The following is a 26,242-nucleotide window of genomic DNA, read 5'->3' on the forward strand; positions in this document are numbered from 1 at the left end:
TTGGGGTTCCACTGTACTATAGTAAATATGACAGCAACTTCTTTAAAGATAATTTTATGAGGCTAACTTTCGTGGTGAAAATTTATTTTTTATTTTTTTGTTTCACATTCAAGTTCTTAAACTTTAAATTAAAATTTTAAAGTATTTTTTCCATGTAACATCATTTCTTTTAAATTAATTGCAACGAGGATGGCTTTTTGATGTCATAAAAACAAATTGTAACAAAAGCATAATTAGTTGACTCACTCCCTACAAAGAAATTTGATGATCCTAAAACATAATTCGCCCAGAGCCGCTTAACTCCCCACGGGCAGCCTTGGTTTTTGTTATTATGCAGTCATTAAAAATTACATTTATTATTGAAAAATATTGTTTTACTCTACGTGCAAGCAGAAATTAAATACGCAAAAACAAAGCAAGTTGTAAACTGCTAGGTGTACGTTTGATAATGAAGTATAGCGAACTATAAAATAATAAAACTACATTAATTTATTAGCTTTAAACAATTTGAAATGAAATATTCAATAATAAATAGTATCGCTAAAAATTAATTTCTATTTATTTTCATGTACACATGTATGTATACATAAGGAACTATTTAATGAATAAAGTGTCAAAATGCTAACTCATCGCATTTTTACTCTATGAATCTAAGAATTCTGTGATAATTATTGATTATATAAGAATTCATAAAGAAAAAACTGACAAACGGTACTTTTCGTCTTAATTGGTCACGTAATTAAAACATGAAGTACAGGCGAAGTTGCAAAACAAAAAAGTAAATAGCCTCTTAATACAGCAAAACTTATTGAATTTTTATAACAAGCAATTTGAACCTGTTCTTCTTCTGCGGTCAACGATGAGGCCATCGCGGCAGCAATTATAATCATTCTCTTTAAAGTTCACATGTTTTCACATCGTAACAATAAATCTTGCCAATGCTATACAAACATAAGTAAACGGAAATGTCATTCAACCATCATTTTTTAAGAGCCATGTTTTCTGACATGTCATTAGAGTTCACTAGGAACTCGGAAATACGCAAATCTGATTGGCTAGTTCATGATCACGTGATGTCACGTGATAGTTTTTCTGACGTCATATCACGTGGTCTTCCTCGTTGTGTAGGGTTCCTTAGTTTGAACTTTTATCGCCAGAAAAAAAATTACTTGTCTTGAGTGCTTAGTGCTTGTAAAAAAAAATAACGATTCCTTCACTAAGCATCGGACAGATCGGCGTTCACGGAGCCAGCCGTAGCCATGGATAGGAGATATAAACAAGGCTGGAAATCAGTGTTCCTGCTCCGAATTCGTAAGTTTTAGTGAAGTATTTTAGGATCTTTTAATAAGTTTTGAACTCATTGCAGCTGCAATTCTTATTGTATTCATTATTTAAAAACTCGCTGCTAACAGGAGGTTTGAAATAGAGAAAATGCTTTGCGGCTATTCCATTGTGACGGGTGTGACATTCAGACACTATTTTTGCTGGTTAACCAACATTTTGAGCACTAAATCGTTGACAAATACTAACAAAGTATTTCAATCATATTTAACTATGATTTGCTTGAATAATTTAATTGAAGCAAAACTGTAGGACTTTTTTTTTTAAAGAAATTTTTAAAATCTTGTGACGTTTGCGATACATAAGTGTATCACATCTTTTCAGAGACCTTACTACTTCAAATTGAACCAAAACAATTTAAGTGTCAAACACTGACTTTGGTCGAGCTCTGATTTCAGTGTGTCAGTTAAAAAAGTTTCATATAAAAAGTGCAAAAATATTTTTTCTTGTTATAAACAATTAAGTGTTAAATTTCTGTATCTTGTAGAAATTTTTTTGTTATGGTACATTGCCTTGCTGTAGAAAAGAATGCAAATCTGTGTTCAATTTGACCTAACTTTAATATTTTCTTTTATTATGTAATCATATAATTGTTTCATGTGTGGTTTATCATATTTATCATAGAAGTTTAAAGTGAGAAGTTCAATCTTATAAAGTTTGATAAGATATAGCTTGTAGTGAGCATAGAACCACAAATAGGGCATTTTTTTGTGTTGAGACCAGTAACTAAACTAAAGTTTAGGAAGTGTTTTGATTCAAATTTGACAATTCTGAAATAATTTTATCAAAAATATTTCTTTTACAAGCTGTTTTTGTACTTTTGATGCCTTCACTTTGAGGATTGCGATTTCTCTGCATCCACTATGGAAATCAGATTTCTCGAATTTTTGATGTTTAGTACGCTTTGTTAAGAAGTAAACAAATGAAATCCCTTTTATTATTTTTAATACTATACAAAAAACACTTCTAGTACAATTGAACAGAATGTACAATGGTAAATAAATATTGATACTTGAGGGTTGGCCATCTCCAAGAAAGCAATGCCGCATCCCCCCCCCCCCCAAATACTAGAAAAACATTCAATAATGATATTCTCAACAGAATAGAGTTAAATACTCAACTTTAAGTTCCAATGATGCAGTATTTGCGCCAGCAAAATTCTGAAAGTTTTGGTTTTACAATTTTTTTTTTTTTTTGCAAAATTAGATGATTTTTACAAAATTAATTGATTTTTCACAAAATTATTTCATTTTTCACAAAAAATGGACGTTGTGAAAAACCCTGGACAGACCCCTGGACAGTGGCAGATACAAGGGGAGGGTTATAGGGGTCATGACCCTCCCCCCCAAACCGTCGACCATGTTATTCGTCCACATTGTGTTCTAGCGCTTGATAAATAAAGTGTAACCGGTTTCAGTAATCTTATCAATTCTTTAATTTTTTTAAATGTAAATATTTGAAATATTGTTTCATTCCAATCCTTATGAAATTAATTAGTAACGTTTATGCTCTACTAAGTATCTTATTCCTGGTCGATTCAGTGCTTTTTATTGATCCCCAAGCAGTTTTAGAAATTTTTAGTGCCAAAACCGCAAGTTTATTCCGGGGTGGGGAATGGTAGTCTGTATCCGCCTTCAATGGAATGGCAGGATCATGAACCAACCATGAATCGAAAGTATCATTGTAGTTTGATTTGAATGAGGAATAAATGCCCACTTTTTTAGTAATTGAAATTTGTCACTTGTGTGAGGCGGTATGGTAACTATAGTACTAACCCCATTTTCTTGTGCCATGTTGAGTGTTTCTATGGTTACATGACTCTTTTGATTGTTGAAGTTCAAAAGTGTTGGATTGTCAATAGAAGTTTCACTGTGGTGTATGAAATGCTTCATGATACGAGGAAAAACATCACTAGTCATCCATCCTAAACCTATAACAAAACCAAGAGTTCCTGAAGGAGCCCAGCTTATCATGTGTTCCTTAAATTTCTTTTGAGGAAATACCGTAGCTGGTGGTATTGTGTTTCCAAATGCACTTATTACTTACAACAAGTTGTAACTAGTTGACATCTATCACCACTAGTACATTGGTTAACTTGTTTGCTCCCTTTCAAGCTATAACTTTCTTTGGTTGCTGTACTGTTGATGTTCCAGTTTCATCCAAGTTGTATACTCTACTTCCATTTGCAAATTTTTCAGATCTGTTGTAAGCATCTTGCATATATTCGTCGAATGGGGGATAGATCATGGGATTTCAGGTCCCTTTATCTTGTCTCATTTTTAAAATTACAGTTAAGTCAATTTAAAGTTGAGAAACTTTTAAATTGTATCATCACGGTCACAAGTTAAGCTTGCGCCATCTAGTGAACTGCTTCAGAAAAGTTTTATTTGTTATTAAGTGTTTAACTATTGGGATAATTTAGTATTTAAATTTAAAATTTAAATAATTTCGAATTATGATGCATCTCATTTAGTACAAAATTCAAATTCTCTGATTGGGAGAATGCAATGGGAGCGCTCTCATTGACTGACTGCAAAGCCGGTTGGCCTCTTTTCAGGGAATTGTTATTAACTTTTTAATTTTATTTTTTTAGATTGAAAAAATCGATAATTAATGAGTTATTTATTACTAATGGTAATTATAGAGAAAGGTCGAGTCACCGTAGCAACATTTAGTATGGTGGTGTTGCTGTGATATTAGAACTTGGAGTGATATTCATTTTTCCAAGTTCTTGTATTATTGTTTTGATAGTGGTTGTTAGAGTTTGTAGAAGAGGATTTTCTGGAATGTTTAGGACTTCATTAGTATTTTCAGTTTGAGGAATTTTTAAAGTCCTGGGAATAGTGTTTTCATTTTTATTTTTTAGATTTTTCTTAAATCTAATTTTTTCAATGATTGCCAGTCTAGCTGGACAGTTTGAATAATTTGCAGTGTGTTGAGCACCACAGTTAATGCATTTGGGGGTTATTTTTGTATTGTTTTTGCTGCAATGTGATGTTTTGTGTTCCCCAGCGCATACTAAGCAAACTGGGGGACGATTACATCCCAATGAGAAGTGATTGTATTGCTGACAGTTCCAGCATTGTTTGATATTGTTTAATGTTTTCAATTTTTCTGTGGAGATTGGAAAATCTCCCAAATTTTTTTATTTCTCAAATATTTTTATTTGAGCTATTTTCATTTAAGTGAATTAGGAACAATGGAAGTTTTCTTTTTTCTGGTCCTTTGTGTAGTTGTGATAGGTATATGATTGAAAGATTATTTTCTTCAAGTTTTCATTTTATCCAATCTAGGTTGGCACTAATTGGGAGGCCTCATAGGATAACTTTCATGATTTTTTCAGTTTTGAGTCTTATAGTGTGGTGTGACATTTTATTTTCTGTGAGAAAATCTTTGAGTTTATGGTATGCTTCAATATTAGGTGCATAGCATAATAGTTTATCATTCTTAATTTTTCCAGTTATGATTTCATTTGCAATGTTTGAGAAAATTTTTAGTTTTTCTTCTGTGTTTTTTATGTTATCTACCCAAATGGGTGGGATTTGAGTTCTTTTTAGTTTTTCAGAATCCTGAAATGAGCTTATTTCGTTATCAGGAGTTAAATTTTCTGAAGTGTTTGGATCAGGTTCATCCTTGTCATGAGATGTTATGCATGATTCATTATCATCTGAATCAGTGTTTAATTTTTCATTTTCCCCTTTCAAAAGGTTTTGAGTCCCAGGGATGTCATTAATTTGGGAGTTTGTGTCATTTGTATCATTTGGGTTTTTTTTGCTCAGTTAAAGTAGTGTTCTGAGCTTTACTTTCATTTTTGATATTTGGAGTCATAGTTTCTTCAATTGTGTTAATTTCGGTATTCAGAACCGTTTCTTTTGCCTTTTGGGCTTTTTGTTTTTTATTTTTCTTTTCTTACTGCCGTTGGCAGAATTTTTAGCTTCGGAATTGTCCTGCGGTTTACAGTTAGTATTTATGGATTTTATCCGTTTTTCTTCAGGGGGATTTCCTATTTGTTTTTGAGCAAATCAATATTATTTTTGAGTTTTTCAACTTCTGCAAATTTACTTTCATTGATTTTTTCCATGAGGAAATCATATTCATCTTTACGTCTTCTTTCAGCGGCAATTAACTTATTTTGCAGTTTACCGTTAAGTAAAAGCTGTTCGTCAAGGTTACTTTGTAATTTAAACATAATAGCATTTAGTTTGTTGTACCTAATCAGAGATGCATCATATCTGATTGTTTGTAAATCATATAGAATTTCTTTATCAGTATCATTAAGTTTATTAAAGGAAGTAATGTCAAAATATGCATTAATTGAATCATTGGTAAAACTAATTATTTCCTCATAATTGGCATTTTCAGGATTATCATATAATTCAAACTTAATTAAATTAATCTTAGATAAGTAATCTTTAATGAGACAAGAATCATTAAAGGAACCAGAACTCACCTCCGTACAAGGCCCCAAAATTGGAACGCTCGGCGGGAGATTCGTTGACTGGGAAATAGACTCATTTTTTCCAGCCGTGCAAACGGCGTTGTCGTAATTAGTTGGAGCGGATATTTTGACATCCTTCCTCTGTGGATCCTCTGTCCGCTCATCTTGCATATTTTCAAAAAACATGTTGGCATTTGTTTTGTTGTATAAAGCTATGAAGTAAAATAAAAAGTTCACTTATAATAATTAGTTAAAATATAAATATTTTTAAATGAAGTCTATTTTTTATTGTTAAATTTATTTTTTGTAAACTATTTTGCTTCCAGAAGATTTTTGCTTCATGTCATTAAACTAAACCATGAGCAGGGTGGCAAAAAGGAAGGAGCCTCGTCTCCTTTGGCAGCGGAGCGAAAAAGTGACCGGATTATTCCAGCGCCACTGGTGGCGCTAGTGCTCTATCTCTCAGTTTGCTTGACCGACCCTCAATATTCGACTGGGGTGGATGCCGGCAGTTAGATGGTTTGGTACCAAAACGATTTGATACAAAAAATTTGTTGGAACTTGATAATCCCACGCGGTCATCACGATGGTAATCTTTAACAATCTCATCCTAAAATCACTTTCTTTCTTATATTTATTCTAGAATTTAGATATTAATTCTGTGTGTTAGCCATTAGAATTATTATTTTTATAATTTTATGAATTTTATTAAGTTAGAAAAATAACCATGATGTTCATTGTTTTCTATCTTATTCCTAAGATCAGGGTTCGTACGCTCCGGGAATTCCGGGAAAACCGGGAATTGTCAGGGAAAATGACATTGTCAAAAATGTCAGGGAAAAGTCAGGGAGTTTTCAAATTTTGTCCTCCAAATTTTTTTTTTCCATTTTTTTCCCAAGGAATTAAGTACTATGAGATCTAGTCTTCGTTTTTATTGTGATTTCACGAAAAAAATTGTAAATTTTTATCTAAACCGACGCTGGCACTTAAAAACTGCAATCGAAAAATGAACGTTTTTTTTTTCACAACGAAAAATGCGCCGAAAGAGCGAAGATTTTCTTGCATGGAGTCAGTGAGGGGAACGCATTTCTTTCTACTGCCTAACGTTTTAGATGGGTTGCCACAACATTCTGTTCGGTTCAGGGTTCGTACGCTCCGGGAAAACTTGGAATTATCTGGGAAAATGACTTAGTCAAAAATGTCAAGGAATTTTCCAAATGTGTCCCCAAAATTTTTCTTTTCCCAATTTTTTCCCAGGGAATTTCGTTTTATAAGATCTAATCTTCATTTTTATCGATGTATTTAAAAAAAATTGTAACAATTTTAAAGCAATGAAAAAAGTGGCGACCCAAAAAATCTTCAGCAGCCGCCATTTTTGGCTCTCAGTAGTTCCCAAGGGGAAAAAAATCAGGTGAACAGCAATTATGCACAAACTCAACAGGAGAGAAGACAATTTACTGCTTCGGAAGCACAACCTGTAGATGGGAGGGTCGATCTGGGGAAATCGTTTTTTTTTTTTTTTTTGATCGGAAAATCATTTCAGCTACGTGTGAAACGTAGTCGCCATCTTTGGTCATTCACAAGATGGAAGTAGATACGATCCAAAAATGCCTAAGTTTCTAAAAACAAAGCAGAATTGGATGTTTTCTTTAATTGAAAACTGATGAAAACAACAAAAAATGGTCTGCAAATTGTTTTTCTATTATTATTTGTAATAATTTTCTTGAGAAATGAAAAATTTTGTTCTTAAAACTTAATCTTATCCTCACTGCCTCGGACGCAAATGTGATAAAAACTTTTCAATGAATTGTAGTATCATGAAGATTTATTATTTTTTAATTGTCTTCATGCAACAAATTAAAGTTATTTCTTATTTTTGGGCATAGCCGCCATATTTGGTCATTCCCAAGATGGAAGTACACAAGACTTTTTCAAGTGCCTAAGTTCCCGAAAATGGCATTGGATGTTAATTGCAATGCAAACTATTGAAAACAACACAAATTGTGCCCTTTTTTCCGGATAATTTGTAATTATTTTCTGGAAAAAATGCAAAATTTAATCTTCATAACATTTTTTTAAAAATTGATTTAGACTCTTATGTGCTAAATACTGACTATTTTGCTTTTATTGTAGTTTTTTAAGGATTATTAATTATTTATTACTACTTTTATACTACAAATCCAAAGATCTACTTATTATTTTAAATTTTTCACTTTGTCGCCATATTTGATCGTTTGCACAATGGAAGTAGACTTAAACTTCCAGAAACAGAATTGGACGTTTATATTAATGTGTAATATTGAAAACAACATTAAATGTGCAAAAAGTTATGAATTTTTGAAAATTAACTATTACTTTCTGGAAAAGAAAGTTTGAAATTTTAATGTAAGCGTCCTTTAATATGTGGAAAAAAAAAAAAAAAAAAGATTATTGGCATTGGCCTATGATTGGCGGAGTTGATTTTTGTTACTATGCATTACATGGTATGCCGATTGATGCAACAAGTTAATCATATTTATACTGAAAATTTAGCATTGCATTTTGCTCAATATGTTTTGTGTAACCTACTTATAAGAAAATAAAAAGTATTGTAAACCAAAAGCGGATGCTAAAAGGTTGCTGCAGGACTACAGCAAAACGCTATAATATTACGCGTGACATCAAAGAAACGCTAAAATAATTTGAAAGTACTCTGTTTTCAACAAATAGTAAACAAATTAAAACAATTTTGAACAAAATGTTTAAAAAAAACTTAAAATTTTGACAGAGAAAACAAACGAAAAAAAAAAAAACAAGTTTTTTTTTTTTAAATCTAAGGGGAGAAGTTTCAGTTCTTCTGCATCGCTACTTTGAACAATTTTAATTATTTTAAAAATATTACTATTTAAACTTAAATTTTGAATGAAGCGAATAACCTGGAATTTTCTAAAAAACAACCTGGAAAACCTGGAAAAGTCAGGGAACTTTTTTTAACCAAAAGTGTATGAACCCTGTAAGATTAACAGAGAACAGAGAAAACTAGAAGGAATGAAACTCTGCGCTTTATTTTCAGCAAAGGTAAGTTTGAAAAAACCCTTAGTTTTAGTCATTCATAAATAATGTTTCAGTACAGGGTTGGCCGGATTGGACCCAATGGGTTTTTTTGAAAAAAACCCATTTAAAAAAAACCCATTATTGAGCCCACTTTTGGGTTTTTTAAAATTTTCCGAGAAGTTTTTAAAAAATTAATTAATTTAAATACTTTAACAATTTAAACTTCTTTTTTATTTGTTCTTCACCACAGCCAATGGACATAAAAAATGAATTTTGAACTTTAATTGTATTTTTTAACTCTTAACAGCATTAAAAAATACTTCAAAGATTTTAAATAAATATTTTTAACTTTTTTCTTTAACTGGTCAATAAATAACTCAAATTATCTTGACTAAGTCCTGTCATGTCTGATTTTCTCAATATTTGTAGATTGTACAGAGGAAACTACTTTAGCTAAAAGGTTTTCATGTGAATTAAAGCAAACCAATTTTCTGCCAACCAACAAGTCACAAATCTCAAATAAACAAGGTATATTTTTTAGAAATTAACAGGTTTCACAAACGGTCGGACAGGAAACAGAATAGGATGTACAGTATTTTCATTATCTTACGAAAAAGTTCAATATTTCTTACTCTGTACACAGAAATAGAAAAACAGGTAACATAAAATTCAAAGAAATGTTTCGATTAAGCTGAAATTTAGTAAAAATGGATTTAAACTATTTGAGGTTCTACAGTAGTTTTGCGTAACAAAATGAAATACAATAAAGTAAAATGAAAAAAAAAATGTAGTAATTACAAACGAACAATAGATTTTATAACTCGAGAAGTAACTTTTTCTTAACTGTTGGCAATCATGGAAACTAAAAAATCTGAAACTTCACCATTCTTGGGTTTTATCGTCTTTTTTACTTTTCTTCAGAAAACGCTGAATTTCCCAGCTTTTTTTACTCCAAGACGATTTTTTTGCTTTGTCCATATACTTACACTACAATATGCTACAAGTACCCCACATTTTCCCTTAAAAAAAGACAAAAAACCCACATTTCTTTTTAAAAAACCCAGCTTTAGTTGGGGTTTTTTTTAAAAAAACCCTGGGTCTATGAGCTTTTTTAAAAAAACCCGGGTTTTTGCCAACCCTGTTTCAGTAAGCTAATTTTTTAATTATATAATTTTTGATATATTGTATGTGCATACATATCTATATCTCTGTATATTTAAGGGTGTTTCTGTGTAGGAAAAAAACTCCCTTTACCCAATAGATAGCACAAAATGTTGCACCCTGGTTGTGACGAAAGCATCCTGCTCAGTTGTACGTTTTAGCCACAAACTAGATTTACAACTGACAGGATTTATGTGACATCCAGAATAGGGGACCGCTGAACCAGAAATTTGTGTGGAAGGGGGAAGATAGTATTCATCAGAGGAGTCAGTGAGGAATGTCTTTCATTGTTCGAAATACACCCCTCAAGTGCCTTCAGGCATTGACAACACAAAGGAATCAGAAAAGCAAACAAAACCATTGTAGAGAAATGAGATGAGGGCATTTTTGCTTCGATTTCAAGTTTTGATCTGAAATGATTTCATTATAACAAGGGTACACCTTTTTAACTGCGGAAACTTCGGTAAATTTATCGCAACATAATTTAGAAATGTCTTCTTTTTGGCTATTGAATCTACGTTCAAAAGTTGTCAATATAATGCAGTTTTTTTTTTTTTTTTTGAAATATTAATCTTTAAAAGCTTTGTTTTCTTTATGCTGCATTTATAGAAATCGCTAAATAATAATAGAAAAGCCCGAAAAGTTTGTTAAATCAGACTTGGACAGTTTTTAAAAAAAAAAGATTGTCTCTGAAAGGTCACATTTTTTAAATTTTTACGAGGAATTTTGCCTTTTGTTCTTGACAAAGGTCCACAAAAATTACCATGGATTTACAGAGAAAACTTGGTGCAACTTTTTAAAATTTTGAAGAAGATAAAATTTTTTTTTTCGGCATTTAACAGGACCCATCGTGCAAAGAGGAGAGGGTCAGCCCCCCCCCCCCCCCAAGATTGATCTTAGTTTTCATACAACTTGGAAAGTAGATCAGTGTTTCGTTTCGGTTGCCTATCGATGATAGAGTTTCCCTTTATTGCAAGGGTAGTGATGGGGCAGGTCACAATTTATGACGATATTGGGATTCAGTAACTGAGAGACTTTTCTCTCTTGGTAACAGGGTGGCGACAGATCAGGGAGATCAGGGAAAAGTCAGGGAACTTTTTTAATCAGGGAAATATCAGGGAATTTCGAAAAAATAACAAAAAATCAGGGAAAATTGATTTTATGAAGTAAAAAAAATTTTTTTTTTGCTTTATAAAATTAAGTACTCTAATTCCCTACGCATTTTCCGCCAATTCTGTTGAAAAAAAAAAGTAAAATTAATGAAATGCGATTATACACTGCCGCATATTTGTGCATCTTTTTTCCTCAATGTCAAAGTATTGAATCTTACGTATTAACCACAGGATGAACTTCCTAAGATTGCTTCTGTGTTTGTTTATTTTACCTAGCTTGAAATTTCCTTCCACGCTTTCAATGCTACGTAAAATAAATAACCATACAGGCAAAGAGGAAGCCTTCATTAATGCCTTAGCTCCTTTTCCTTTATTCCATTATCTCGAAATAATTAGCATACTGTAATCACAATTTCAAGAAGAAATCTTTGGTTTTTGAATTAATACTTATAAAAGCTTAAAAGTTATTACTTCTTCGCGTTTTTAATTCAATTGCTAAAATTGAACTTTCAATAAAAAAACTTAGTTTTTTGCCGTTATACTATTTGTTATCGCCTCAGATTATAAAGGTTTTCTTTTCTTCAGGCTTAAATGATTCTTTTGTTTCATAATCTAGTTGTATTCTTCTTTTATATATTTTTAAATTAACTAATTGATTTTTTTTTTCTGTTTCTTTTCTTGCATTTCAAAGTTGTTTGTTACAAAAATAATTAAGTTTTTTTTTCGTTACATACTTAAATCATTTGAAATAGAGTTAACTTGTGTACTTAAGTAAATATCTTTATTTTTTTTATTGTTAAAATGCTGTATTCATTCATTAAAACATATGTTTTTGATTAGAGAAAAGCTTCCTATGAATGGATGTCAAATGGTTTCATCTGTTTTACATAAATATGTCAATTAGTTATATAAGAATAACTACATTACTTCTATTTGTTCACTATTACTTGTTATTCTTGCAACAATTATTATACTGTTTGAAAATTTTGTTCAAAATAATTTCAATTACTTTTGAGTTTTATCGTAAATACACATATGTTTTTAAGAGTGATTTTAATGGTTTCTTAAAATTCTTATGCTAAGTGTTTTCTGGAAGTAAAATTTTTTTTATAAATTTTCTATTATCTTTCCATGTAGAAAAATTTAATATACTGTTTTGTAGGGGTTTTTTTTTTCCAAAAAAATTGACTTGGTATGGTTTTTTTTAACCATTTTATTAAAAAAGTAGCATCTTTTCAAAATATATTTTTAGTTCAACAACTTTACACAACTTAAAACGCTTAAAATACTGCATTTGATGCAAACATACAATGGATTTCAAGTAGAACCAAGAAAGAAAACCATTATCGTTGGTAACGTAAATCAGGGAAATTTGGTGAACTTAATCAGGGAAAAGTCAGGGAACTTTTCTTCACAGTTCCTGTCGCCACCCTGGGTAACTGCAGGGCCCACAAGAGCCCTGGACTGCCTAGTCGGAAACTTGGGGGGGGGGGGGGCGTGCTTGGAATCTATTAGGGAAAGTGTCATCTTTTAGGGAAAGTGTGCTGGGTCTTAGCTCTCGCCGACCTGACAGATTAATGCTTAGTTGCAAAATTCAAACTCCTAAAATTTTATATATTTTGATCCCTTGAATTTTAACTACTATGTTTATCGAGCTAAGTCTTGGTACTACTGAAAATATTACATGTCAACTTTTCAAAATAAAACAAAGCATAATGAAATGAGTAGTCAACAGAGAATGATTTTTATATTGGGCAGTTAAATGTACAAAGCATCAAAATAATGATAGTTGACTGTCTACTATCACATTGATGCAAATATTTTTGATAGGGTTAGTTTTCAGTGAATGAAATAACTTCAAAATCAGAAAGCGGTGAACTAGTAATGGGGTCATTTCCATCAATCAAAAGCACACTGTGAACCTTGAAAATTAGCTTGAAATTTTAAAATATCCCAATAGAAAGTTCTGAGTTTCTCAAAAGTGTTTCTGAATTATGTGCAAAGAATCAAAAACTTCTCATTGTGGGTAAGCATATTTTATTTTTATTTTTTCAGAAAGTTTTGAACATGCCAGAAAAAAGATAAAAAAGGCTGAGGGCGCTAGTGATGTGGAGAAGGTCTACTTCTCCACTACAGATTCGGAGCAGTGTGGCAGGGGAAAGAGGAAAAGGTGGGCCAGAACTCACGACTCGTCCTCTGAATTGGATGATGAGTTGCTCACCAAAAGACCCTCCTCAAAAATTGTAAATATGTTGCCCAAGGCACCGGTGCAACCAGGTGCACCGGTACATCTGCCACGGACTTCAAGCCAAAGTTCGCCACTTGTTATGGCTCCTGCAACGCCAACTACAAGCCAGAATGCGCTTCATCAGTCGCCTGCTATGCAGATCTCCAGCAGTGAACAAAGTATGAAAAATTTATTTTAACAATACAAAATGGTCTTATCCCTTTCAAATTTGATTTGGATTGCGTAGTAAACTTTGTTGATTTAAGTATTTATTTTCATAATTAATATTTATTTCAGATCTTTTCCAGAAGCTGCTGAGGAGTTTCCATCTGCTAAGGATGGAAGTAAAAGAGATTAAAGCGACATTGGACTTGCTCGTTGAGCAGTCAAACAACAGTAGGAGTAAGTGTCATTAAGATTTTTACCATTTTGTGCTATCATAATGCTATAAATTAATTTGAGAGAAGCAGTACTTTATTATTTATTTATATAATACAAAACTGCTAAACATTTACTTTTGAAATGAACTATGATTGGGGGTGTCATAATGCTGCAATTAAGATATAGGTAGCCTTCACAATGCTGACTAGTTATGTTTGTTCCAACTGTGGATATCCAGATCAATTAATTGCATGTTATATATATATATATATATACAGAAGGTATTTTTATTAATGATATTCATGAAAATATTTCTGAAAACATGTTTTGTTATTGATGTAATGGAGGTCAAGTAATGGGGCTTGTTAAAAATGAACAAATATAAAACTGCAAGAGGATTTAGATCATATAAGTAGGCAAATACAAGGGCACCCATATAGAGGGGCAAGTGGGGGCTCAAGCCCTCCCCCCTTAGAAATATGAACTTCCTTGCTTTTAGTGCTTTTTTTCTTTGCAAAAATGTAAAAAAAAAAATATTTTCCAGCTATTAATGAATAAGTTATTAAAAATGTCAAATTTTAATATCTAATCTGTACTGAAATCAGTTTCCATGGGGAAAATGTTCTGCTAAACCATGGGGAAAGTTTGAGCCCCCCCCCCCTTAAAATTTTGTGTATGGGCGCCCATGGGCAGATATGTGGTGGCAGTTAATGGAGAAATGCCAACAGCTACATTTAGGTCATTAAAATAAGCGTATCAGTCATTAATCAGGCAGAAAATGTTATTGATCTGGGTGTTGTAGATCATTACTTCAAGTTTAGGGCAGGATTGCAGTATGGCAAGTAACAAAGCTAATAGAATGTTAGTGTTTATCAATAGATTTATTTCAAACATATGAGGGTTCTTCTGTCTTTATATAGAGGTTTGATCAGAGTTCATTTGGAGTATGCTGCTCAATTTCCATACCTCAAGAAATTTCTTTTCAAGAAAATGTTCAAAGGCTCTCTACTAGGCTAGTAAAAAGACTTTTAAACATAGATTGATTCTAAACTTTAAAGGCGCAGCATGTATAGCCTGGAACAAAGGAGGGTCAAAGGGGACATGATTCAGTTGTTTAAATTTATCAAAATGAAAGATGTTAATTGGTTAAATTTTTGAACGGAAAGCTAGACGAGGTCATTGTTTTAGCCATCAAAATTTTGGGCTCATCTTAAAATTAGAAAAAAAAATTGTTCCTTTAGTGGGGTAGCATTGGAACAGCTTATTGGAAGAGGCTGTAATGAGCAAGGGGGTAGATAGCTTAAAGAAGGGCCATTGATTTTCATTAGTGACTAATAAATTAATGAGAACAGGCCTACCTGGGCCCAGAGCTTGCTTCTGGTCGTCACATTTGTGTTTGTAAATTCTGGCTTTACTAGTTAAATGTATGCAGGGGTCGAAGTAGTCCTATATATCCTATATTTCCTATATTTTCAAGAAAAGCATCAAAATCGTCCTATATTTCCTATATTTTTGAAAAATGTCGTATATTTCCTATATTTCCGTTTTTTGTTGTTGAACCAGGAGCACATTAATTCTACAAATTTTGGTGCATGGTAAACTAAAGGAAAAGATAATTTTACCGCTTTTTGCCATTTTTGCAACTGTTCAGTGCCCATAAGCAATAGTGGATTTTCGCAATTGAGGCAGCATGCTAAAACATTCAAGCATAAAGAAGACTCTGAAAAACGTCAAGAGGATCCTTCTCAAGCTCTGTTTGTTCTTAGCACAAGTGTTAAAGGGTTCAGTTTAGATATAAAATGAAATAACAGTGGAATTAGTACTTGAATCATGAGTGAGGAAGAAAAAATAGAAATTTTCTTTATTCAAATTTTATTTAATTATTTCGTTTATAAAGTACACTGTTTTTTTCAAAAATTATTCTTTCAACTACAGGAAAGTCATTTCAGATGTAAGGAATAATTTTATTTGAGGTTTTTTTTTTTTAAAACAAAATCATTGATAAGAATAAATAAATAATATAGGATATGTATTATTTCTTTTTTCATAGCAAAAATATTCATATAATGTGTCCTATATTTGTCCTATATTTTTTGCGGAAAATGTCCTATATGTGACAAGTCGGTCACTTCTACCCCTGTGTATGCACACACACACATATGAGTTAGGTTGTTTGTAAATTTTATATGATCTTGTATTTCAGATCAATCTTCTGTAGCTGTGACAAACATAGATGTTAAACTTCCTCTGGAAGATTTTGAAGGTGTTCAAAATCTAGAGAGGTTGCTAGAAGAAGAGAGCAACAAAAACTACTTGGTAAGCTTAATTTTTCGACAAAAGTATAATGATTTGTCAATGCACTACCATGGAAAAATAGGTCATGATAAGGAATTGGCTATTGGGAGACTTGTTAGCAAAATCTGAGCTAAAAATTAAGTAAAACTTTATTTTATACCACTAAACATGATTATTTTATTTCTTGCAATTATGACATGTATTTGACTCTACTTATGAAAGTGTTTGGAATATTATTTATTGTTTAGGGCTTCCATAAAGATCCAAAACTCAAAACGATTTTTGTGAGTAAGTGTTTCTAATGTTATACATAGGCAAGAGCAGTGTTAGAGGCTATTTTGAGCTTTACATGTATAGTCTTGAACAAGGGCAGCAGAATTAAGGAAGCCTGGACTTTTCGGGGGGAGGGGGGGGGGGGGGGAATCCACACTTTTGGTTTTACTGTGTTTCGAATTTAGTATTCAATTTTAGAAGATAATTGATTGTTAAGAGCCTCTAAATTTGAATATTCATAGTAAAATCTTGAATCATCAAGCATATTTTTTTTTAAATATTTCCATAGTATCTCTTGTAAAATATGAAGTTCTGATATGAATTCTGCCCCATGTTTTGATTTACTCACAAAGAATTCATTGAAATATAGCTTCAATTTATGTGTTGACAATTATTACCTGCTTGTTTTACAGGTCTGGTTTATTGTTGATCTTGATCAATGAATACAAAATAGGTTAAATGTGTTGACAGATTAATGTATCTATTTAAAAAACTGAAATATTGTACCTATAACTATTAAATAAAATATAATTCAAAATCAAAATGTTTCAAGGCTAGACATATTTGAAGAATGTTTAATGCAGTATATTTATATAGGTTATTTTAAAACAAGTTTTTGTAACCTAATGTAACTTCCGATAGAATATATTGTTAATAAGCATTTTATTAATTGTTGAATTAATTCTGGTTTAAAGTGTCAAGTACAAAAAGCTGTTTGCTCAGCATTTGTGAAATTCTAATTTCTGCACATTACTTAAAACAAGCCATTTTTATATAAGTACTCTTTTTTACAGCTTAACAAGTGCAAGAATTTTGGGGGCAGTTGCTTCCAGGATCATACCAGGAGGATTCTGAAACATTTATTCACAGATGAAACTGCAGAACTGTTTTCGTGGACTGGCAGCAAAGGAGGAAAAAGAAAATTTATGAGTCTGAAAATCGCTGACCTTGTTATTGGTTAGTAGTTTTTCAGTTTATAGTTGATTTATTTTCATAACATTGCTATAAATTCTGTCTATAAATTGTTATCTGATCCAGCATTATCACTTTGATTGAAATTAAAACAATTCGGTGAGGTGTTAAAGTGTATTAAGCTACCCTATCACTTTCCTCAAATTTATTTAACAGATTTAGTGTATAAAAAAATATTGCCCCTCTTCCAAATTTGAGCGTCTGTTTTTTCCATGCGCTTCTTACTGTTAGACTGAGACGGCTTAAACTCTGGATCATTCAAAATTTCAGTTGTGTATTGTAAAATTACTCAGGCCCAAGTACTTCAGTTAGTTTATGGATATGTTTCTGGTCTTCCAGAGTTTTAAACTACAAGACTAACTCCAGAGACATCTTTTTTCTTTTTTTTTTTTATAATTACCTGTAAAAAAAAAGCATGATAAAAGCTCTCTGCATTACTTTTTCAATTAATTAGCATTTTAGCCTGCATTTTCTCCATAAATGTAGATTTTTTTTAAATATAGTACAGTTTTAATTTGAATGATTGTCTTAAGTGACAAGTGCCTTTATATTGCGTATTGTGTTCTTTATTACTTCAATAGTTTTGAGGGATCGTTACTGCTGCATTTTTCTTTGTGTTGAATAATGTTAATAATAGTGCTGGGGGGGGGGAATAATATTTCAACTCCTGAATTTGCTAATTTTCTTTCACACAAACACAAAGTTAGCTCAAAATCCTTTAATTTTGAATTTATTATTCCTTATTGGAAGGCATTAAAAATATAAGTGATAATGCACAGAAGACTAGGCATTCAACTCCCTGTTTCTATTACGCCTACGCTGACATGCATCCTGTATAATTGTTTATTTAGAGGGGTAGGAGTTGTCCTAAAAATTCCTAAAGTTTTCATTATTTATTTGCTATTTACGCAGGAAAATAATATTTAACCTAAAAATGGAACTTTTCATAATATGCCTATATTTTACAATAAAATAAACTTTGTAGACTATAAGAAATTTTCTCTAAAAAAAGAAATAAGTTTGCTGCTGCTTTTTTTCTGGGGGGTCGGGGGGGGGGGAGCATGCAGTTAACCAAAACACATTCTCAATAAAAAGCTGTTTGTTTTATTCATTCTCTTCTGCAACAAAATTTTGCAAATAAAATAATAAAGAAATTAAAAAGTTGTGCTTTTGCAGAGAAGGAGTTTTAAGGTTAAGCATTATGTTGTGATGTTTTTGATTTTTCCCCTTTTAAAAATATGTGAACCAGGGGCAGGAGGGGGGGGGGGTGAAAGGTATCATAGCTAATTGAAATACAATGTGTTGAGTTAGAACCCAAATATAGACACTTGTTCAAAAAATTTATTTTCACCAAATTTAAATTATTTGTCCCCAGGTGGGAAGGAATTTTTTTTTATAGTGCTTATCTTATGTGCAGTTTGAGCATTAGTTTGTTCTTACGCTACAAAGAGTCAGTTTGCTTTGTGTTTCTGTTCAGTGAAGTTGGAATATTTCTTGTACATAGGCACTAACGTTTAGCTTTAAAAATGTAAATAGGAATGTTTTATTAAAATGGCATGGGGGAAAACGAAATTCTCTTCCTTGTGGTTTGAAGAAGCAGTCAGAAATGGATGCAAGATCAGCATATGGGGCGTGCAGAAAAAGATAAATTCAAAGCCTTTTGTTCTGTTTGTACATTATCTTTCTAATATTGATAATTAAGGGTTTTCACAGGTATTGTCCCATGCTGATGTTGTGAGACATAAGAGGTTGACAAGTAGCTTGAAAAATCAAGCTGCGTTTTTAATTCCTTGTTCTTGGTCTTCTACTGGAAACAAATTTATTATGATGAAGCAATCCAAAGCTTTTATTCCAAATTTACTCAAAAATAAAATGTCAAAAGCAGAGGGTTTCTTAGTTTTACTTTTGAATACATATATATTCATTTTAATCTTTACATGATTTATCTGTAATTTACAGTGATATTTTTGATTCTGAGACAGCAAAAAGTATTAAATTATCTGATAAAAGTTAAGTGCATAATAAGTTTTGGACTCTTGCACCTTACTTTAAATTCCTCCTTACTAAGGATATTTTTTCGTTCTTTGTTATTCGCTTTGATGAAACAAGGCAAGCAAAGAAGCAATTGGACATACATTTATCCTATTGATATGTTGTAATACTACTACTTCATAATGCGTCACTGTGTTGAAGAATAAAAAATTGAATGCATTTCATTGTAGATTTCAAGAATAAATTTGAAAAGTTTTATCATCCTATACAAAAATCAAACTTGTAAGTTACGTTTAAGTTTAAAAAAGACTTATAAGTTATTTGTCCTAAAATTTTATCGCCACTCCAACCCCTGGTTTATTATCTGATTTACTTAGAACATATTTATTAGAATTATAAATGTACAATTTCTTTTTTTAGAAGCTGTTCTTAAAGAAAGTGGCCAAACTACAAGAGCAGATGTGGAAAATGTTATGAAAAATTGGCTACGCCATGCAAAGGATCGTGCCGACTACAGAAAGTTCGGACAGTACAAAAAAAAACTCCCCCCAATGCAAGATGCCCCTCCCTCTTGTTAATTTACTCCCCCCAATGCAAGATGCCCCTCCCTCTTGTTGTTTTCGATTGGTTACCTATTGTTTTAATAAAAAATATTTTCTGTACTTGTTGCGTTCTATCTTTTCTTTCAAACAAGGTTCATGATTAAAAGAATCAGCATTTTTAAGTAAATGTTTACACACTATTTAAAGATTACACCCAACTTAAAGTGAGCACTTTTAAATACTTTTTCATTAAGTGAATTTCATCTTCTGAAACTTTGTTGCAATGAGGGAAAATAACTCTTAAATTTCAAAAATGCATTCGCTATAATAGCAGCAAATTTATTTTAAAAAAAAATCATTTTTTTTAAAATTTTAAATCTTTAGAATGGTGGGCAGGCATAGTGATAAAAAAAATTTTCAGACATGTGGAAGATATTTTTTTTATACTAATCTACTCATTTTTTTTTCAATATATATATAATCTGTTTTGTTTTGAGTACAAATTTTCTTTATTTGTATTGCTAAGGCAAAATTGTGCAGTTGAAATATAGTGAGTGAGAAAGAAAGTTGGAGGCTATTTAACTTTACTCGATCTGAAGTCCGTTTAAAACTCGTCTTCGATTGATTTTAACTGAACAAGTTCTATTTTTTTTACTCGTGTGCACTAGTAATTTTGAAATGTTAAAAAACTATATTTGAATAGAAAAATCGATTATGTTATCTACATGGTTTTACGCTGATGATTCTCCACCGGAAGTAAAAATTCAGTGTGTTTCTACACATAAAAATTAGTAAAATGAAAAATATAGTTAATCCAAATTCAACCCTATTTTGCCAAGAACTTTAAAAAAAATGGTTTGGTTTTATTCATTGAAGTGTTATGTATGCGGTTGTGCATTTTTTTTTTAAATTATGAGAAAGATGAAGAGGCTCCATCAAAAGATAACTAGGATAGTTTTCGGATGAAAACTATTATCCAGAGACTTATAAGACATGTATAGGTTAAGTTTCTGGATTATCTATCCAGAAAGCTTTATTGTAAAGATATCAGTAGGAGCGTTTCTGGATCAAGAGCCGTCTAGAAAGTGTGTTATAGGATACCATTAAGATCGTTTCTGGATAAGGATGAAATCGATCATCCAGAAAACGTATTATAAGATACTAATAGGATCATTTCCGGATCATCCAGAAGCTGTATTAAGGTATTGGTAGGCAGGGCCCCTCCCAAAGCCTTGTGATTGTAGTAATTTAGAAAAAAATATTATGAGAAGATAACAAAATTTAACACATTTATTTTACTGAAAAAGAAGTATAGGCCTTAATTGGGAGATAAATTATATCCCTATCCTCAAAATGAAACTTTAATTTCCAAAATTTTACATCATTTCTTGATTCCATCTACAGACACTTGCACGATCTCTAAATGCTGCGGTTCTCAGAGTATACCTATTGTTCACAAGACCAAAGAGAGCCTAAATTTTCCTTTTTATGGCTTTAAACCCCCTTTTCCCATGCCCTTTCACAAATGCCTTGATATGTAGCAAAAAATTGCATTTTAAGTCTTTTATTTGGAACTAGTGGTACCCGCACGGCTTTGCTCGTAATAGAAAATTAAAAGGTCTTTTGGTTCGCCTGTATATTTACAAATAATGTATGGTGAATTTTCTCACCAATTGGCTTGTTCCCATGTTACGGTTCCACATTACGATAATTTCGTAATTTACTCGTCCATCTTATGATAATTTTGTTCTTAAAATTGGAATAGAAAAAGAACTACATCGAATTTTCGAAAAATCGCTTATAGGTGCACACCCCCATGCTACAAACTAATTCTGTGCCAAATTTCATGAAAATCAACCGAACGGTCTAGGCGCTACGCGCGTCACAGAGATCCTGACAGACAGAGTTTCAGCTTTATGATTAGTAAAAGATAAAGAAAAATGTCAACGGAAACTAGATTATCCAGTCCTTATCACTTAACTTGCTTAAAAGCAACTGAAATGAATTTTTTGGGGACTTCAATTACAAATGAGTTTTGATAGGACCCCCTCCCTTCTAGTTTATATCGTGATGATAGCTTTAAAAAGAGTTCTTTTAGAGCAGCTCACGAATCTTCCATCCCTTTCTAAATTATGTATAAATATAATTAAAAATCGAATTTTTAGAGCCTCAAAGGCAAAATATTTCCAGGAAGGAAGGATTCTAAGCACCTTCACACTTCCTTTAATGTTAAGCAAACATTACCTGAAGGTGCATTTTTAGGTTGGACATCTGAAGAACTAGGAGAGCACCCCCTCCTCTTCTAACTTCTCAATGTATAATGACAGAATATTTGGGTTTTTAAGCTTTATTTTCAAAAAGTATTTTGGGGCCAGCGCCCGAAACGTGACCCTTCTCCGTACATCATCAAAAATAGACAAAATGCGTTTTTAGCTTCCTAATTTGCAAAAATTACCCGGAAATTTAAATTTTGAAACATTTTCGAGGGAGATTCCTAAATCCACCCCCTCACCTAATGTCTCGTTACCCCGAAAATTGCGTTTTTAAAACTTCATTTTAATAAAATTTCTGGTAAGTTATCAGGGGCCAGCAGAGTAGGCAGTTGCCTAGGGTGGCAAACTTTTCAGGAGCGGCAAATTCGCTATTATAAAACACATTTTTTGAATTAAATTGTTATTCTTGAAAGTAAAATACGTATTAGCATTCTTTCATTTTCCACAGAGAATTTTTTCTTGTAATTTCATAATGATTACTTTCACACATCTTATGAAAGTCAAATGTTTTTCAATCATGGTATTTGCCGAATCGTCAGCAAAATTTGCCGAATAAAAATTTTTTTGGGTGATCATTGTGATCATTTCATCGGGGCGCCTCAGAATGTGAAAAAAAAAAAAAAAAAAAATCTTCGTATGTTTGACAATTTAAAACTGGGGAACACTTTTTTACGTTTTTTTTTTTTGAGTCGAGGACAGGCCCGGACTGGCCATAGACTTGACCGGGACTTTTCCCGGTGCGCCCTCTCGAAAGGCGCCCTTCTGTTCTTTTCTTATTTTCCAAAACAATGTTTTAGCAAAATGGAAATAAATTATGTGGAACCAAGAAGTGATTTTGCATGAGAATATTTTCACATGCAAAAGCAATGTTCTTCTTATTTATATAAACGTTCCCTTTCATTACCCTCATAAAGGCAATTAATCCCCTCTCTTTTCGTAAATGGTCTGCTCCCAGGGCATCGTTTGTGACTTATCTTCAGCTCCAAGTTTCAGTTCTGAGGACAAAAGCAGACCCATGGTGTTTCTTCAATAAAAAAGGGATGTGAGGGGGAACGTGACAGCACATATCTATGGTCAAGTATACGAGAATGGTTTGATTTATTGAATGTTCTTAAGTTGCTGTAAAAGAGCGTATAGCATGACTCCCTGTTCTGCTAACGATCATACCTGCAATAGAAGCAAGTAAGAAGACAAATAATGTTAATTTTTGAAATCTGCGCATTAAAAATAGTGTAATGTAGAAATAAGCCGCATAAAAGCAATATTTTAGTGGATGGATAAACACGATGACAGATGTCGAATATTTCGTCGCTTCACAAAAAAACTATTAGGACAGGACTGTACGGTGATTCCTAGATTTTTCTGAGTCAAGGCGCCCTTTTTCGAACTAAGATTTTTGCATGGCACCCTTCCCAAAATAAAAGTATGACTTGTAACTGACAGTCAAAAATAAATACGAGTCGTGTATCTGCATTGAATAGCCCTTATTTATCCTGTAGAGGCTCTGTAAAAAATAGAAAAAAGTTTCACAAATAAGTCTAAATTAGTTGAGAAAAAATAGCTAATTTTTGATGTGATCCTAGGAGTACTGCAGGGCTCCCCAGGCAGGGGCGGATCCAGACTATGGATTTGGGAGGGGAACTTTTCTAGCAAGTATGTTTATGGGGGTGGGGGAGTTATATGAAATTACTCATTAAAAAATAACCATAAATATTGAGTTTTACAACGTATCTACTGCTTCTTAATGCCTCTTATGAAAAAAATGTATTCATTACAAATTCTAAAAGTACAATTCTTAAATAATTAGTTTAAAAAGTTTGTTCATTTTTCTATTTGTATGTGCTTAAAGGAAATAATATTTGCACCAGTGGTTCAACCACAAAAGTTTTATAGAGGGTGCACTTTTAAAATTTTCACCATCTGATAGGGCGGTTGTTGAAAAAAAATGTTGAAATTTTAGTCTTAAGGACGCAGTTTTAGACGGCCTCTGGTGATGTTACGAAAAAGAAAGGTTTGGGGGCCGCCTGCGGAAATTAAAGTTTTAAAAACGCAATTATAGGCGATATTTTTTGACGGTAGGGTCAGAGATGGGATTTTTTTGGGGGTCTGCCTCCGTTTTTTCGTAAAATAGATTTAAATCGGAAATCCCTCCGCTAAATTTTCTGAAATTGAACTTCCAAAAACGCAGTTACAGACTAACTTTGACAATACTTCGAGCAGTACGGTTCTGGGGCTTTTCCCAAAAAAATGTTTCGAAATTGAAGTCCTAGAAAACGAAGTTTTTGAGCGATATTCGGTGATAAAGGATTTAAACGCTTTCCCCATTAAATTTTTCAAAACCTTAATTTTTTAATGTTCAGATTTTCTACAGGAGCATTCGGACCCTTGTCCGGAAATTTTTCGTTATCGACATCTTAAAAAAATGACTGTAGACCATATTTGGTAACGTCAGGGGTTTGGCAATTTTTCAAAATTGAAGCTCCAAAAAAGCAATTTTAAACGATTCTCGATGTTATTAGAATGCGAGGTGTTAGGTAGTTCTCCCCTTTAAAATTTTTAAAATTGAAGTCCTGAAAACAAGATTTGAGACGCGCTTTAAAGGTATTGGCAGAGGAAGCGGACTTCCGACATTATGAAGACTTTCTTATTTTTAGACCGACTAAAAAAGGCGACTGTTTCCAAGGTACGTTCTATTGTTCTCCTTAATTATAGGAAATGTTTTACAAAAACATTCTACTCGGCCTTCTGGGGGATCACGGATCCTGTCGCCCTGTGTCCCCCCCCCCCTTCAGCCTCCACCTCTAATAGCGCCACTGAATTGCAGTAGCTTTAAATATAATGATCAATCCTTCACCAAATAAATGCAAAAAACAGTTTAAACAGGTTTGTCTTTATTTATTTATTTATTTTTATGCAGGGAAGAGGGGAACATTCCCCAGTTCTCCTCTTTAGATCCGCTTTTGCAATTCTCTCCTATCTTTTTCTTGCGCCTTTCTTCAAGCTAAAGTTCTATATAACTGGAGAACTTCGCTGTAATACGTTGTGAAAATTTTTAAGTACACATGAGAATTTAGAGGAAGGGGAACGTTCCCCCAGTTCCCTTCCAGGGATCCGCCTCTGCTATTGTTTGACGAATTTTCTGGAGCTTTTCCTCGAGGTTAAGTTCTATAAAACAGAAGATTTTTTCTACACTCTATTGTGAAAATTTTTAGGTATATATGGGGGTTTTGAGGGGAGGAGAAGGTTCCCCCAGTTCCCTCCATGGATCCGTTTCTGTTGTTGCCTAATTGCTTTTCCTGGTGCCTTAGTTCACGTTCTAAAGTGTGTGTGTGTGGGGGGGGGGGACATTCCAGCAGTTCCTCTTTTTAGATCCGCTTTTGAAATTCTCTCCTTACTTTTTCTGGCGCCTTTCTTATAGTTCAAGTTTTGAAAAACGCGGAATTATTTTCCCGTACTCTCTTTTGAAAATTTTCAGGTACACTTGGGATTTTGGAGGGGGAACGTTCCCCCAGTTCCCCTCCCGTGGATCCGCGCCTGTCCCCAGGGCACATTTGGGGAATTATTGGACAAGATGCCGAACATTTTTAAAGATAAAACATTTTTCGATTTTAAACTAAATTTTGTCAATTAAAATCATAACAAAAGTTCAAGATCTTTACCGTTGACAAGCTTTGTGTTCAAAACATATTCCAGTTTTTTAACTGGATTTAATTCCTTCACTGTCTTTTTAGCCAGAGGTGTGCACAGAGAAAGGGGGTCATGGCATAGTCTTCGGCATTGAAATTGTTAGAGGTTAACTTAAGATATTTTTTAAGTCTCATTTTGGGGGTCACGTTCTCGGGAGGGGGGCGCTGCGTAGCATTTGGAGGAAGTTCATCATTGCCCTAGCGGGGGGGGGGGTGCATAAAATTATTATATTATTACATTTTATGCTGCCTTTATATCATTTTCGGAAGTTTTTTAATCTGTGTTTTTCCTCAGATGAAGCTCGAAACCCCCCTCCCCCCCCCTTTATCCTGCTGACTTCTGAAGGTTATTATTAATAAACTTTGTATCAATGAAACAATACAGTTCATTATGAGCGAAACGAAGTTTGAGTTTGAAGAAGGAATTTACAACGATGTTGTTAATAAGTAAAACGCAAAGCTATTACTAGTGACGTCGCGCAGGGGGGGGGGGGGAGTTGTCCGCCTAGGGTTTGA

At 32.8% G+C, this 26,242-nt stretch overlaps 1 protein-coding gene and 1 long non-coding RNA gene across 5 annotated transcripts; both read left to right on the forward strand.

The window, feature by feature from the left end:
• Positions 1-1,226: 1,226 nt before the first annotated feature.
• Positions 1,227-13,271, forward strand: LOC129232689 (uncharacterized). 3 transcript variants are annotated; one of them, XR_008581383.1, is made up of 4 exons: positions 1,227-1,311; positions 6,109-6,368; positions 8,777-8,836; positions 13,141-13,271. It is a non-coding gene; the product is annotated as an uncharacterized LOC129232689 (long non-coding RNA). The 3 variants fall into 3 exon arrangements; XR_008581382.1 differs by having other exon boundaries at positions 1,248-1,311; positions 6,106-6,368; XR_008581381.1 differs by lacking the exon at positions 1,227-1,311 and having other exon boundaries at positions 5,795-6,368.
• A 94-nt stretch (positions 13,272-13,365) lies between these two features.
• Positions 13,366-19,840, forward strand: LOC129232687 (uncharacterized). 2 transcript variants are annotated; one of them, XM_054866816.1, is made up of 5 exons: positions 13,366-13,491; positions 13,610-13,714; positions 15,897-16,009; positions 17,056-17,218; positions 19,646-19,840. In XM_054866816.1, the coding sequence occupies exons 1-5, from the start codon at positions 13,413-13,415 to the stop codon at positions 19,801-19,803; spliced, it is 618 nt and encodes a 205-aa protein (XP_054722791.1). In that variant the 5' UTR covers positions 13,366-13,412; the 3' UTR covers positions 19,804-19,840. The 2 variants fall into 2 exon arrangements, with proteins under 2 accessions (XP_054722791.1, XP_054722792.1); XM_054866817.1 differs by having other exon boundaries at positions 13,378-13,491; positions 13,621-13,714.
• The last annotated feature ends 6,402 nt before the right edge of the window (positions 19,841-26,242 follow it).

The sequence above is a fragment of the Uloborus diversus genome, unplaced genomic scaffold (assembly GCF_026930045.1).
Source record: "Uloborus diversus isolate 005 unplaced genomic scaffold, Udiv.v.3.1 scaffold_1303, whole genome shotgun sequence".
NCBI classification, from domain to species: Eukaryota; Metazoa; Arthropoda; class Arachnida; order Araneae; family Uloboridae; genus Uloborus; species Uloborus diversus.